The sequence below is a fragment of the Arachis hypogaea genome, chromosome 19, assembly GCF_003086295.3.
Source record: "Arachis hypogaea cultivar Tifrunner chromosome 19, arahy.Tifrunner.gnm2.J5K5, whole genome shotgun sequence".
Taxonomy (NCBI): domain Eukaryota; kingdom Viridiplantae; phylum Streptophyta; class Magnoliopsida; order Fabales; family Fabaceae; genus Arachis; species Arachis hypogaea.
Genome location: NC_092054.1, coordinates 8265618 through 8280522, shown reverse-complemented (window position 1 = coordinate 8280522; position 14905 = coordinate 8265618). Strand labels below are relative to the sequence as shown.

At 27.7% G+C, this 14905-nt stretch overlaps 1 protein-coding gene across 4 annotated transcripts; it reads left to right on the top strand.

Moving 5' to 3' along the window:
• The first annotated feature begins 1194 nt into the window (after positions 1 to 1194).
• On the top strand, positions 1195 to 13535 carry LOC112780108 (disease resistance protein RML1A). 4 transcript variants are annotated; one of them, XM_029295427.2, is made up of 7 exons: positions 1195 to 1899; positions 7468 to 8575; positions 8692 to 8994; positions 10417 to 11904; positions 12634 to 12701; positions 12948 to 13027; positions 13252 to 13535. In XM_029295427.2, the coding sequence occupies exons 1-6, from the start codon at positions 1409 to 1411 to the stop codon at positions 13000 to 13002; spliced, it is 3513 nt and encodes a 1170-aa protein (XP_029151260.1). In that variant the 5' UTR covers positions 1195 to 1408; the 3' UTR covers positions 13003 to 13027; positions 13252 to 13535. The 4 variants fall into 4 exon arrangements, with proteins under 4 accessions (XP_029151260.1, XP_072083145.1, XP_072083146.1 ...); XM_072227044.1 differs by having other exon boundaries at positions 13134 to 13535; XM_072227045.1 differs by lacking the exon at positions 12948 to 13027.
• The last annotated feature ends 1370 nt before the right edge of the window (positions 13536 to 14905 follow it).

The window sequence follows — 14905 nt, the reverse complement described above, 5'->3', positions numbered from 1 at the left end:
TATTTTTATTATTGTCTATATTTTTATTTGATTTTATCTATTTTTTATTCACAAATTTTAATTACATTATTATATCTTTATTAACTCTGGTACTTAACACTCTGTGGCTAGTCTCAGGCCTCAGAGCATCTTCTCTTTCCTTCAACCAAGTTCACAGATTGTATTGTTAAGATAAATTAACAGGCATTGCCATAGTCAAATCCAATACTGTCTAAGAGAAAGATCCATAACCAAAAGTGTATGTAATTTCTACATTAAAATCTATTTTGAAGTTGCTTGGAAAGTAGTAGTTGGAAAAGTAAGAATAAATAACGGAATTAGAAAACGCGTATTAATGCGACTTTGTAACTATTGACCAATTAATTTGCTAATTATCCATGCAATACAATTTGTTGATTCGTCGGAAGTTGTATTAGTGACAGTGACAACCGCGTTAGTTTGGATTAACTATAATAAATGGACTAAGGAAAAGTATAAATAATGAACAATATTTTTGAATAATGTGTGAACAATATGAATTAATAGGGTTAAAAGAATAAATTAATCTTAAATTTAATTAATAACATTAAATTAAAATGTAATGTATTTTTATTTAATTAATAATTATTCATAATAATCGTTATTTACCTAACACTCCCCATGCACTAAATGCAAAGTTAGTGGTAATTGCTAATTGTTGAACGGATAAAATCATGCGTCAGATGATTAAGAATGTCCAATCGAATTTAATAATTATAATGTAAACAATTAGGTTTATTATTATTGTTATAATAAATTAATTTTGTTCTAATTTATTAAAAAATAAATTATTAATCAGTTTAATAAAAATGTCCAATAATAACATGACACATGTAAATATTTAAAAAAAATATATTTTTAGTATCTTTATTAAAGTGGTCTCTTCTTTTATATGTAGCATTCATTTATAGTCTGTTTGGTAAAATATTTATTTTTAAAGGATAATGTTTTAAATACGATAATATTTATATTTAATAAATAAAATTAAAAATAATTTTTAACAAACATAAGTAATAATAATTGTATTTAGTAAAATAATTGTTAAAATTTAAATAAATTATAATAAATGTAAATATATTGATAAAGATTGAATTTAAATATTTATTAATATATAAAATTATATTAAATTTTAAAATTTTGATAAGTATATATTATCTCTTCTTTTAAATATTTTCAAAAATATTTTTGTATAAACTTTTTAATTTATTATAAAGAGCTTTACAGGCAAGACTTGATAAAGAGCTTAGACCAAGAAGAGAGGGAAGCCACTGGGTAACTACTTGATGACTATGAGTGTTTCAAATATAATTATATATACCTGAATAGAGGACCATTTCTTTCTCTAATTAACTCACTACATACGTAAATCCCGATTAACTGTGCTGAACATATGGCACTTTCCCTTGCTTCTTCTTCTTCTTCCTCACCTCTTACTACTCGATATGATGTTTTTATCAGTTTCAGAGGCGAGGACACGCGTAACGGTTTTACCAGCCATCTTCATTCTGCTCTCCTCAGAAATCGGATCGAGACGTTCATAGATTACAGAATCCCGAAAGGAGGTGTCGTCTGGAACGAACTTGTTGAAGCCATCAGAGACTCAAAGTTGTTTGTTGTCATCTTCTCCGAAAACTATGCTTCGTCTAGCTGGTGCTTGAGAGAGCTGGTTGAGATCATGAAGTGCAAGAAAAAGAATGAACAAGTTATTGTGATTCCAGTGTTCTATAAAATAGAGCCCACACGTGTTCGCAAGCAGAGTGGAAGTTACCGCAGAGCCTTTGATGAGCATGAGAGATCCTCCAACCGTAAACATGTGCAGCAATGGAGGACGGCACTCACTGAAGCTTCGGATCTCTCTGGCTTCACTTGCAATCACCACAGGTAAAGGGCCCTAACCTTCTTAAGTTTTAAAAATCAATAATAATATGGGGAGTTCTGGTAACATTAGTTTTGGTGGTTAAGAATGACATAAATTTGACTTACAAATAAAATACTAACACATGATATGATAAATCTATGACTAAATTAATTCTATCTTTCTTATAATTTTTTATGATTATTTTTATTAAAATAATTTTTTATAATTATTTTTATAATTATAAAGAATAATTTTAAAAAAATAACATTAAAATAATTTTTTAATTATATTTATAGTTATTATTTTATTATTTTATTTTTAAAAAATAAGTTTTTATCATTATTTTACTAAAATAAGTTTTTATAATTATTTTTATTTTTTAATTATTTATTATTATTATTATTTTTGATAATTTCTAAAACTAACACCAAAATTATTTTTTAATTATTTTTATTTTTAAAAAATAATTTTTTATAATTATTTTTATTATTATTTTTATCAAAATAATTTTGTTATAATAATTTTTATTTATAATTTTAAAAAACTAACATCAAAATAATATTCTCTCTTGGTGTTACTTTAAAAATAATGAGAAAAAATTATAAGAGAGAATATATTTTAGTGTTAGTTTTTGAAAATTACAAAAAAAATTATAAAAAAATTATTTTGGCAAAAATAATAATAAAATAATTATAACTTTTTTTAAAACAAAAATAATTAAAAAATAAAATTATAAAAACTTATTTTAGTAAAAATAATTATAAAAAATTATTTTTTAAAAAGAAAAATAATAATAAAATAATAATTATAATAAAAAAATATTTTGATTTTATTTTTTTGAAATTGTTTTTTATAATTATAAAAATAATATAAGAAATTATTTTGATATAAAAGTAATAATAAAAAATTATAAGAGAGAGAATTATTATTTTAGTCATAAATTTATCATACTATGTATTAGTATTTTATTTGTAAGTCAAACTTATGTCAATTTTAACCACCAAAACTAATGCTACTACAGAACTCTCCTAATAATATACCTGTGTATGCTATGATGAAGAGGAAATGAAAATTTACTCTTAGATATTTATCTAAAAATATATGTCATTTTATTTTTATTAATTTTTAAAAATAAATTTATACACTTTTTTTTTCTTCACCGAAAAACTATTTCATCAAAAAATTATAACAAATTAAAATATTTAACAATAAGAAAAAAAGTCTAAATTTATTTTATTTTATTTTATTTTTGTGTTTTTTTATTATTACCTTAACAAAAATATAGAGTAGTCAAATAATGCTGAATAACATTGCGATAAACCGACATACAATTAATATCATTGGTTAATTATACTAACTAATAGATATAAAAATTGTTTTTTATAAGCTTTCTAGTAGTTAAAAAAGTAAATTTATCATTTATATCCTTTAGATAATTAATTAATTATAGTGAGTGTTGATTAATTATTATCCATTTGTCACCCTTCTAACAATATCTAATTTATAATCAATAAGTATTAATTATAATTACTATTCTTGACTATAAATACAATATTATATAATTATTTTTTTATTTTAATATATTTTATAAATTATATATTATTTAATTATTCATTTATAAAAAAATTAAGGTGTAAGAGTTAAGACTTTCGGTCAAAGTAAAAGTTTTAGGGTTTAAGGCATTTATTTAGTACTTAAATTTGTTTTATTATATTTAACAAATATTGCTTCAATATACCTTAAACAATATAATCTTTTGTAATTATATTCATAAACAACATATATATATATATATATATATATATATATATATATATATATATATATATATTCAGCAACTAACTTTATAGTCTAAATTTACAAATTAATATTAATTTTAATATTTTCGTATATAATATTTATATTATATTACTATAAATTTAATTGTTTTATCAGATAAGTTATTATTATTATTATTATTATTATTATTATTATTATTATTATTATTATTATTATTATTATTATTATTATTACTTAAAAAATAATTAATATGTTATCACATAAAGCCTAATTTTCACATACTACAGTAACTATTAAAGATAGATTTGTGTGTCATGAATTGATTTGTTGTCAAGTAACTCTTTTTATTAATACAAATATATTAAATATTGTTTTTATCACTTATTTGAATAAATTATTAAAATAGTATCAGAAAGTTTATCATGTTGATAAAAATAACCATTAAAAATATAAACGACAAATAAGCTATTAAATGATTTAAAAATACGATAAAAATAATTACCAATACATATTATATATTTTATAAGTAGCAAAAAAATTATAATTAACAAATAAATTATTCATTTTATCCAAATTTTTGTGGAGACATTTGAAGAATTATTAAAAAAATGCATATAAAAAAATTGATCTCTAAATTTTTTTTCAAAAGAACTCTCATTCACAACAAAATAATTTTAAAAAAATTTGCTGGATATAAAATTAACAAATTTTAAATTTAAAAATATTTTATTTTTTAATAATATTACAAAAAATTATTTAAAATTTGATTTCTAAATTTTTTTTTTAAAATATATATTTAATAACTTAATGAAAGAGACCTATGTGGCACTTAACATTCCTGATGTGGACGTCGGATCTCCGCTAAGTGTCATGCTAGTGAATGGACAATGGTCAAGGGTCGATTTGTCTTTTTATGAGAAATGATCAAGAGTCGATTTGTTTCTCTATGGTAATGGTCAGGGATCGATTTATCCCTCTTCATTCACGAAAAATGACGTCGTTTCAGGTACTGCACTGAACCAAAACCTATGCTATTTGGGATGATTATTCATCTCAGCTGAAACCTCTCACTCCTCTTTCAAATCAAATACGAACCGTAGGACGCTACAAGAAATTTGCCAAAAGCCATTGGATTTACCAGCGAAATTACCAAAAAACCTGTTGGTAAATTTATTATCGTCAGATTTAGTGGCGGACAAATTTAAATGGTAAAATCTTCATCTAATTACCGGCAAATTTAAACCTCTAATTAGCAAATTTTTGGAGGTCGTCACCGTCTTTTTAATGGTAATTTTGGCCTCATGAATTTGTTTTTTGTGCATTTCTCACCGTCAGATTTACTTCCCGCTAAATTCGACAGAAATATATTACACATCAAGAATTATATTAATTAATGCCGGCGAATTCAACCGGCGGTAAATCTTAAAGGTTATGGTCATGTGGTGGATAATAAAGTGAAAGAGTTAGAGAAAATATGATGGATAATAAAGTGAAGGTTAATTAGATTAGAGAATAAGTTGAAGAAGTGTAGATTAAAAATCAATGAAAACAGATGTGCCTTAGTTTTGAATGTAGTGCTTTTGTATTTTTTTGTGGGGTTGTAACTTCAACATATGCATTTTCCAACTTTAAAGAAAGCATAGGTGGATAATAAAAAAGCAATTTATCTTTGACAAATTAACACCTAATAATAGCATAATATGGACAGCAACATTGTCCTAAGACCCAAAAAAAAAAAAAATCAGAACATTTGTCCCAAAACAAAAAATATTGTATCACCGAAAGGTTTTAAACAAGTAAAGTAAATAGTCAAAAAACAAAATATATGTCCTTAAGCCTTATAGTTAATATCCACACTAGCAACGTCTTAGTTATTTAATATCAGTTTTTCTTATAGGTTTTGATTTAGTGGAGCATATGAAACAGCATTGTTTTGGTGGATAAAAGAGGATAAATTGACTCTGATTATTATCTACGGAGAAATAAATTAATTCTGACCATTGTTTATAGAGAGTCAAATTGACCCCTAATCATTACTCATTAGCCAATATGACATTTAATGGAGACTCAGCATCTATATCAATAACGTTAAGTATTATATAGATCTTTTTTATTAAATTTGGTGAGGAAAGATGACGGAAGAGTCGTCATGTCTCACAATAAACAGAGACAAAGATTGAAATGGATTTATTTTTTTTTGTTCTGAACAAAAATCGCCTTATCTTATTTTAAAATAAACAAAAATAGGATTGAGTATTTACTCTAAAATCAAATTAAATGCAACTATATGAGTTTTTTTTTTTTTAATAACTATTTTATAGTTCGAAACTTTGCTCGGATTTCTTTTTCTTAATGTAGGTTTGATTTTAATATTTTTTATTGGAAGAGTCATAAATGTATTTTTTATTTTTAATTTTATTGATTTACGTGCATTACTCTTTTAGCCCAACTTCAATATAATAAAAAATGAAAATGCTATACCCAAAAAAAAATCTAATAAGATCTTTGATTGTCTAGAATTCGATCTAACCATAACAATTCCAACAAAGGCTTGATCTTGTGGTGCTGTGAATATAACACTAAATAATAAGTGTACTAATTGTTTCAAATAATAAAAATAATGAGTAAAGTATCATTTTTATAAGGAATTGTCAAATGTTAAATTTGCTTTTTCAACTATTATTTAAATTTATAAAACTTAATTGTATTGCTGAATTGATTGTATGCCATAAAATGGAAAAAATATAAATAGTAAAAGAGCAATTAACTGAACTTTTTTGTATGCAATAAATAAAATTATAATTATTAGGAAATTCGGTTTCATCACATTATGAAATTGACTATGTTGGATTTTGTATTATTCAATGTATTTGTTGTGAATTCAACCCAGGTTGATTAAACAATGATGAAATTTTTCATGGAGGATAAACAACCATGTTAAATAAGTTGGTAGAAAATAGCATGGGGAGAAAGTATATTTTCAGTTTCTTTTTTTGCTTTATTATACCTAAAAATAAGAAAAGAAAGTAATGGAATAAAACTATATAAAATAAAATAAAAAACAAGTGCTTTATTAAAAATTCTTTAAAATTAAAACAATTACTTGTAGTAAACATGATAAAAAAATTAACTCTTGTTGAAAAGTTATCATCTTGCCTTTTTTTTTTTTTTAACTAAAGATAAGAAATTCAAACCCGCAACCTCTTAATTGAGTATGAGAAGACTATGCCATTTGAGCTATTACTCGTCGGCAAGTTATCATCTTGCTTTGTGCATAAAATATAATGATTTTACATTGAAATCAGTTATAATTTAAGATGCATTCCAGATACTAATTAGGAACTATGTGTATCTATTTTTACTTTCAAGTGGGGCTATTTTTCTTTTTAAATAAAATAAATTATTTATTACTCAAATAAATCATAATACACAATTTTACAGTTTTAAATATTTAGTTATGTTTTCATTGATGCTAACAGTAAAAAAACACTGAAATTTTTTTGTATTTTCACTATTGCTATCAGTAAAAATAGAGCAATTTTTTCTCCTGCATTTATACTGTCACTAACAGCTATTTTGTCCATCACTCACGTTTTTTTCTTTCCTGGTAGTACAAGCATAAACGTGGGAATTTTTGTTTTTGTTGTTTTTGTCTGCGAAAACACCACTAAATGTACAAATTGATAAATTTCTGTATTTCAATTTAAATTAATAAATGAAGAATTTATTTTATTTAAATAAAGAAAAAACTCCTTTATCTAGTTATATATTTATTGTTTTATTTCTAATGTAATCTTTACTTGCCATGCTAGGCAAGAAGCTGAGTTGATCGATGAGATTGTGAAAGCAATTTTTCCAAATCTGAATAGCAATTGCTATAGAGATGAACTCAAAAGCCCTTTTATTTGTAACAGAAACTATACTTCTGTTAAATCCTTATTGAAATTCAAGTCAGAGAAAGTTCTTGTGATTGGAATTTGGGGTATGGCCGGTATTGGCAAGACAACTATTGCTACTACTCTTCTTCATGAGTGCTCCTCAGAATACGAAAGTCATTGCTTCTTAGCCTTTTCAAAAAATTTAGAACGAAAAGGTCTTAATCACATATGCGCTAAACTTCTTTCTAGATTGTTAAATGAAGATCTTCGTATCGATAATATTCGAGTAATACACTCTAGTATTATCCGTAAAATCAAGCATAAGAAGGTTTTTGTTGTGCTAGATGATGTGACTAATTCACAAATTGCAGTTGATTTAATTCAACTCTTTCGTAACTGCCTGAGTTCTGGTAGTAAAATTATTTTGACAACAAAGGATAGAAATGTACTTACAAGTGGAGGAGTTGAAGAAATTCATGAAGTGAAGGAAATGAATTTTGAGGACTCTCTTAAACTTTTTAGCCATAATGCCTTTTGTGATTCTCATCCTAAAGAGGATTATTATGAGCTATCAACAAGAGTCGTAGCAGATTATGCCAAAGGAATACCATTAGCATTAAATATTTTGGGATCATTTCTTCGGACCAGAGGAAAAAGTGAATGGGATAGTGCATTGAGAAAATTACGAAGGTATCCCAATCCAGATATTCAGCAAGTGTTGAGATTGAGTTATGATGCATTAGATGATGATGAGAAAAACATCCTTTTAGATATTGCATGCTTTTTCCACGATCATGAGATGAAGAAAATAACAAGAATATTAAAGTCTTGTGGTTTCTATGCAGACATAGGGATAAAAAGTCTGTTGGACAAGTCTCTTGTAAGTATTTATTCAAATGGTCGTGATGAATGCATAAAAATGCATAGTTTGATACAGGAAATGTGTCGGAAAATCATTCATGAAGAATCTAGCAAAAATGGTGGTCGACAAATAAGACTGTGGAATACCGAAGAAGTCTGCAATATTTTTCAAAATGAAAGAGTAAGGAAATCATGCTTTAATGATTTGGTCTTCAAGAAGAGTGTATGTATATATCAAAATATTGCTTACAGCAATATAGTACTAACATTGTATTGCAATGCTTTTCAATTTTGCAGGATATTTATGGAGTTGAAAGCATGATTGTGGATATGAATGAAATTACAATAGATCCACGTATAATCATCATTGCATTAAGAAAGATGCCAAAGTTAAGGTTACTTGCTTTAAGAGGAAATATCAACATGGATCTTGAAGGGAACAGAGTGTTTCTACAGGATTTTCAACTTCCTAATGACTTAAGGTATATTGAGTGGAATAAATGCCCACTTAACTTTGTGCGGTCGATTCCTTGGCCTCAAAAACTTGTTCAGCTTTCTATGCCAGATAGCAATGTTCAAAAACTTTGGGATACACCACAGGTAGGATCATATTTATATTTTCTTTATGATTTTTTGGATACTTTTGTTAGATACTAAAATAAAGATTGATATATTATAGAAATTAGTTAGTATAAAAAGCGAAATTTTAAAAGAACAAAAAATAGAGTAGTTTTGGTGTAAGTAATATATATTAATTATGGGGCGTTTATTTTAAGATTTATAATATATAATCTTACTCTATTATGTAAGATTAATTTATTCCTATATATTATAAAATATTCTGGCATGATAATTATTTTTTAAAAAGTCATATTTTCATCATTTAATCAAGAGAATTTTTTCTATATAAACTTTTGTGAGAATAAAATATCACACTAAAATATTTCAAAACATTGAGAATAATTTGTTTTATTACAAAAAAAAGTCACTACAATATCACAGAATAATTAAATAAGTTTTGATGAGAGAACAAAGAGTATTTTATAAAAAGAAAATAATAATAAAGTACAAGACTTAAATTCAAATGACATATATATAAATAGATAAATATTAGACTACAGTCAATAATTATTTATATATAGCCATCATAATTTTTTTAATTAAAACAAAGAACATAATTGGTTCTCAATAGTTTCTTGTCATTCAACATTTTCTTGTTTTGCTACATCATATTAATTTACTATATCTCATGATGCAATGCTTTATTTCTTTATGAAAAAGAGAATAAAGGTAATAATCAACCACATCAAAGGGTTTTCACTTTCGAAAAATTTTCGCCCCAAACGGATTTTTCACTTCCATGATGAATTGTATATAGATGATGTTTAATTTGAATTAACCAACAATATATATACTAAATACTAATCAAATCAAGTTCCATATTCCAAGTTTCGAATAAATTATCTATTATTTTAATATTGTAATGGACAACTAAAAAAGTTCATACGCTCAATATGTTTTTAACTAAATTAAATTTCAAATGTGTTTTATACCTATTCTAAAAATATTTAGTTGTATTGATTAGCTGGAAACACTTTTTTATATAGGTGTAAGAATAAGAAGAAAAAAATTGTTGAAAAACATAGTTAATTTATTCTAAAAATATGAAAAACTTATTGTCATTTAATATTTGATATTAGATGTATAATAATTTATAAAAAGAAAAATATAGATAATCAACAATATTGGTAAACAATATGAACAATAGATATATCAGATGTTCATTTCACTAAATGTGCGGATGGTTATTCTAATATTAAGATTTAGATCGGTAATTTAGAGGTATAGTGTGTTTTTATTTTATTGATAGTTGTTCATATTGTTCAAAGAAGTCATTTGTTACTTTAACATAATCTTGCAATAATTAAAAGGGTAACACATTAAACAATAAAACAACACTTTTTTCCTCCACTAGTCATGTACATGTGTTAATAAACTTAATATGTTTGTCGGGATTGACAGAATCTACCAAGTTTGGAGATTATTGACCTCCGTGGCTGCAAACGCTTGATAGAGTGCCCAAATTTAGCAGGTGCCACGAATCTCAAATTAATATCACTCTATGGCTGTGAAAGCTTACAAGATGTTCATCCATCTATTTTCTCTCTCCCCAAGATTCAAAATCTATATGTGAACTTTTGCACATCCCTCAAGAGGCTTTGCAGTGGTTATTGTTCTCCCTCTCTCTGTACCTTGTGGGCCATTGGTTGCTGCAATTTGGAAGAGTTCTCAATCCCGATCATGAGTGATCATTCCAACCTCACGTTAATTTTACCAGCAACGGCTTTGACTGAAGTGCCATCCACTATTATGCATCTCAAAAATCTTGAGTGGTTCGGTTTTAACATCAGTTACTCTCTTCAGAAACTTCCTCTAAACTTTGCCTCCAAAATTTCGCTTAAGGATCCAATAAAACATGAAGATGACACATGCATCATGTTAAGTAGAATATTGCCCACCCCTGCCTTCTTGTCTCTCAAGCAATTATCTTTCTTCGAATGCAAGAGCTTGTCTAAACTCCCAGACAACATTCATGTCTTACAATCATTACAACTATTACATCTGCAAAGTTGTCATGTCATTACAAGTTTGCCAAAAAGCATTAAGAATCTTCAACAGCTCATGGGACTTGTGATCATGGATTGTAAAATGCTTCAATACGTACCTCCACTTCCCCCATCTATTATATACTTTAATGCACTAAACTGCAAATCTTTGGAGACACTCTCAAGTTTAACCAGTGAACCACCCAGAGAAGACCATGCATGGTTTGAATTCCATAACTGCACAAAGTTGGCTGATGATGCATATGAAGCAGTTTTGAAAGACTTGAAATCCAGGATAGAACTTGTGGCAAATAATGATGGATATCCGCATAATGAAGCAAGACACTTCTACTACTATTTACCAAGTAAAGAGAGCATAATTAATGAGTGGTTCCCTGACTACTACTCTAGAGAAGCTTCGATCATTGTTGAAGTTGCTCCAGATCACAAGATTTCTTCTTGTCTTGTTGGCTGCATCTTGATTTCTCAATACCAATCTTGCAACCTTACGAAGAAAAATGTGATATTTGGATGGGAATGCTACTTGGGAAAGGGTTGCAACGAGTGGGAATTGATCGCAACTTCTGCCGATGGAGTATCCTTGCACGGTTATTTTGTCGAAGGGATTCAATTGGAAATGGTATCAGATCATAAGGTAGTATGGTATGATGGAGAGGGTTCCAACAAGATAACGGAAGCAATCAAAGAGAGAAAGAGGGACACGGCTTGCAATCCTATCCTTAAATTTGAGTTCTATGCAAATACAGAAGATAATGAGAAAATAGTGATAAAGGGGTGTGGGATCCGTTGGATGCATGTCCATGTCAATGATGATGGAGAGATTAGTCCAGATGCCACTCATGAGGGATATGAATCTCATGACTCAGAGTTGGAGGACCTTGAGGTAATGCTTCTAATACTAATCTCGATAGTTTTCACACATTATTGTTGTATTGTGAATTGTTTAGTCTAGAGATCCACAACAAAAATTAAATCATTCAAAACTGATTTTGGAATATATATAATGGTTGTGAACGAAAACAGAGAGTTGATGAATTATCTACGTGCTTGAATTTTCTTTTTGTTTCTTCTGCACAACCTAGCTATACAATGTTAACAAAGCTTCTTTGCTTCAATTTTGTAGATATATCTTGAAAAATGCACCACTTTTTAATATACATCCGATCCTTTTTAATATCGAAGTAAGTTAAATGATTTGATTTTGATCTTGAATCATAGAAAGGTTTACTATGCTCTTTACTAATTATAAATGGACATCTTAACATTTGTTATTGCATAGCAAGTGTTTCACTTTTTCAATAAAAAAATTCACACAAATGATAATGTCATAATGATGATTTAGTAATGATATAAAAAAAACTTTACACCTTGAAAACATCAAAGCTACCAAACTAATACATCACTTTACAAAAGTTATACTATTTATGTATAGACAAAAATTTGAAATAAAATATTTTTGTATATTAATATTTATGTTCATGATGTGTTGTCAATTTTATACCACAATATGTTGTTTAATTTGATATCGTTCTTGTTTGTGCGGTTAATTATCATATCGTAGTAACAATATATCAAATGTGGGGGATCATAAGGAATTATATTGTTGTCGCAGAGTGAGACTGTCAGAGAACGGAAAATCGGAAAAAGAGTGCATTTACATTGTGATTCCAAAGATTACTGGTAAGTTGCCTTATTATATTATTAGCTAAGCTTTTGATTATACTTGATGAAATTACTATTTCTTAAGCAGCTTACTTTTTATATTATAATTAAGTTTATTTTACTATATCGACTGCTATTATATGAATACATATATTATTTAACTCATTTTTAATGTATATTTTATACTACTAATTAATTTTAAAGACTACTTTTAGTGTATATCTAGTATGGTCGATAATTTTATATTTGTCAATTTTATAATAGTGATGGAGAACAGAGACAGAAAAAAAGATATAAAAAAAGAATACTCCAAGAATAGTGCAATATTTTCCTGTTAAATTAAGGTACAATATCTTTTCTTTTAATTATTGTAAATTTGTATGTATTTTCTATCTGCTTTGTTTCTTTTAACTAATCATTGTTTTTGTAACTTAAAAAAAAATAATAAAGAAAGGAAAAGAAAGAAAGTATAGCAGTGGATGCAAAATGCAAGGTCTTGTACGTGGCTTGGCTCATATGGGTGTGTTTCTTTCTTTTAAGTTTTAACCTTTTTGTCCCCTTCTAACAGAGCGAGAAGAACATATCATATGAGAATTCGACGAGAAAGGCTTCATTTGGGAACACCCAAACTTCCTTCAGTTCATTATTGTTGTAATAGTCGTCTATATATTTGGTCTTTTTATAGCACACTTTCTCTGAGAACACACCACTACTTATTTTTACTCAATTTATTGTTGTTCAATTTTCCTGTCAACTCGGCAGTGCAGTTTAATTTGTATATTGTTTTTGGCACTTTCACATTCGGTTTTATACTCATAATAAGATATTATCTATAAGTCTATTAGTTTCTAATAATTTTTTTTACATTTTCATTCCTTGTTTAGTTTGATAATGATAAAAAATGTCATGTTGACACTTTCTAACAATTATTTAACGTAAATATCACATAAAGTTATAGGACAAGAGAAGAACATAAGGTGATACACGGTTTCCGAGCAACTCCACAAAGTACACAGCTCTCCATCTCCTTCGAGAATAAACCACTTACTAAGTTTTTCTTTAGTGTTTGATCAGTTTTTCCTGTAAAACAAACCAAACCAGCATTTCTACATGGGGTGGCACTAAGTTCCTCCACAATTGATTTATAATATTAGGCATGTGTTGTTTATTGGCTCCCGCAATACTCCTTTGTGTTGTTTCTATAAGGAACTTCACTGTAAACTCTCCTGATCCTTCGTATCTCTACCTTATTTCATCCTCCTTGTTGGGATAGATTCCAACCCTCCTCAAGATGAACAAAATCTTCTCTAGACTTTCCTCTTCCCACACCCTCAGATCGCACCTCCAATTCAAGCTCCACCTCCATTCAAATCCATCACACATTCCACAATCACTAATAGTACGGTATTTGCGTGTGGATAAAGCATAAAGCCTCGGAAACATATCCTTTAGTTTACCTTCTTTAACCCGTGTGCTATGCCAAAATTGTGTTCTCGTTCTACTATCTACTATGATTTTCTTCCCTTGCTGAAATTGGGATGGATTGCCTCCTGATCTCTATATATCAATGTTGGCAATAAGTGATCAAACATCTCTGTTGAAAACTCAATTTTGATTCATTAGTGGCTGCTCCCCTGAAATATTATTACATGAGCAAGTAATTCTTTTACACAGGACACAATACTCTTTATCGAAATGCCACCACCATTTGAACAGCAATGCGGCATTCTCTAAAGGAAAAGTCTAGGGGCCAGCAATTTTATTGAATTTTGGCCAGCATGTAACCAGCAGAGGAAGGTGAGCCATTGGATGAAATCTCACACCAATCTCACACCATCAAATTATCATTGATGGCTAGTTGATGGCTAACAATCACAAAAATTGCTGACTCCTAGCATTGCTCTTCTCTAAAATTATGTCACCGACGCCTACCAAAGATACTGTATATTGAGTAATTATAAATTTAAAATCACCGATAGATGGAAATCGTATTGTGTGATTTTAGTGTTGCTTGTACCATGGCGCTGCTTGGTCACAATCGACAATGTTGTTTTCATGGTTTATGGCAGAGATAATAAAGCAAAAGGTATAGAGTAGACTCACACTGAATTTTAAAACAGCTAACCAAATCTATGATGGGGACACTTCATCAAAAATGGATAGCCATGTGCATCTTACCCCTTAGTTCTTTGCTTGGCTACCAAACAAGGAGGAAGTGGTGA

Bases quoted from the DNA above. Each gene is read 5' to 3' on its own strand.
- LOC112780108 (XM_029295427.2), top strand. From the start codon at position 1,409: ATGGCACTTTCCCTTGCTTCTTCTTCTTCTTCCTCACCTCTTACTACT. The intron at 8,576-8,691 runs GTAAGGAAATCA...TCAATTTTGCAG, and splicing joins ATATTTTTCAAAATGAAAGA to GATATTTATGGAGTTGAAAG. The intron at 8,995-10,416 runs GTAGGATCATAT...CGGGATTGACAG, and splicing joins AACTTTGGGATACACCACAG to AATCTACCAAGTTTGGAGAT.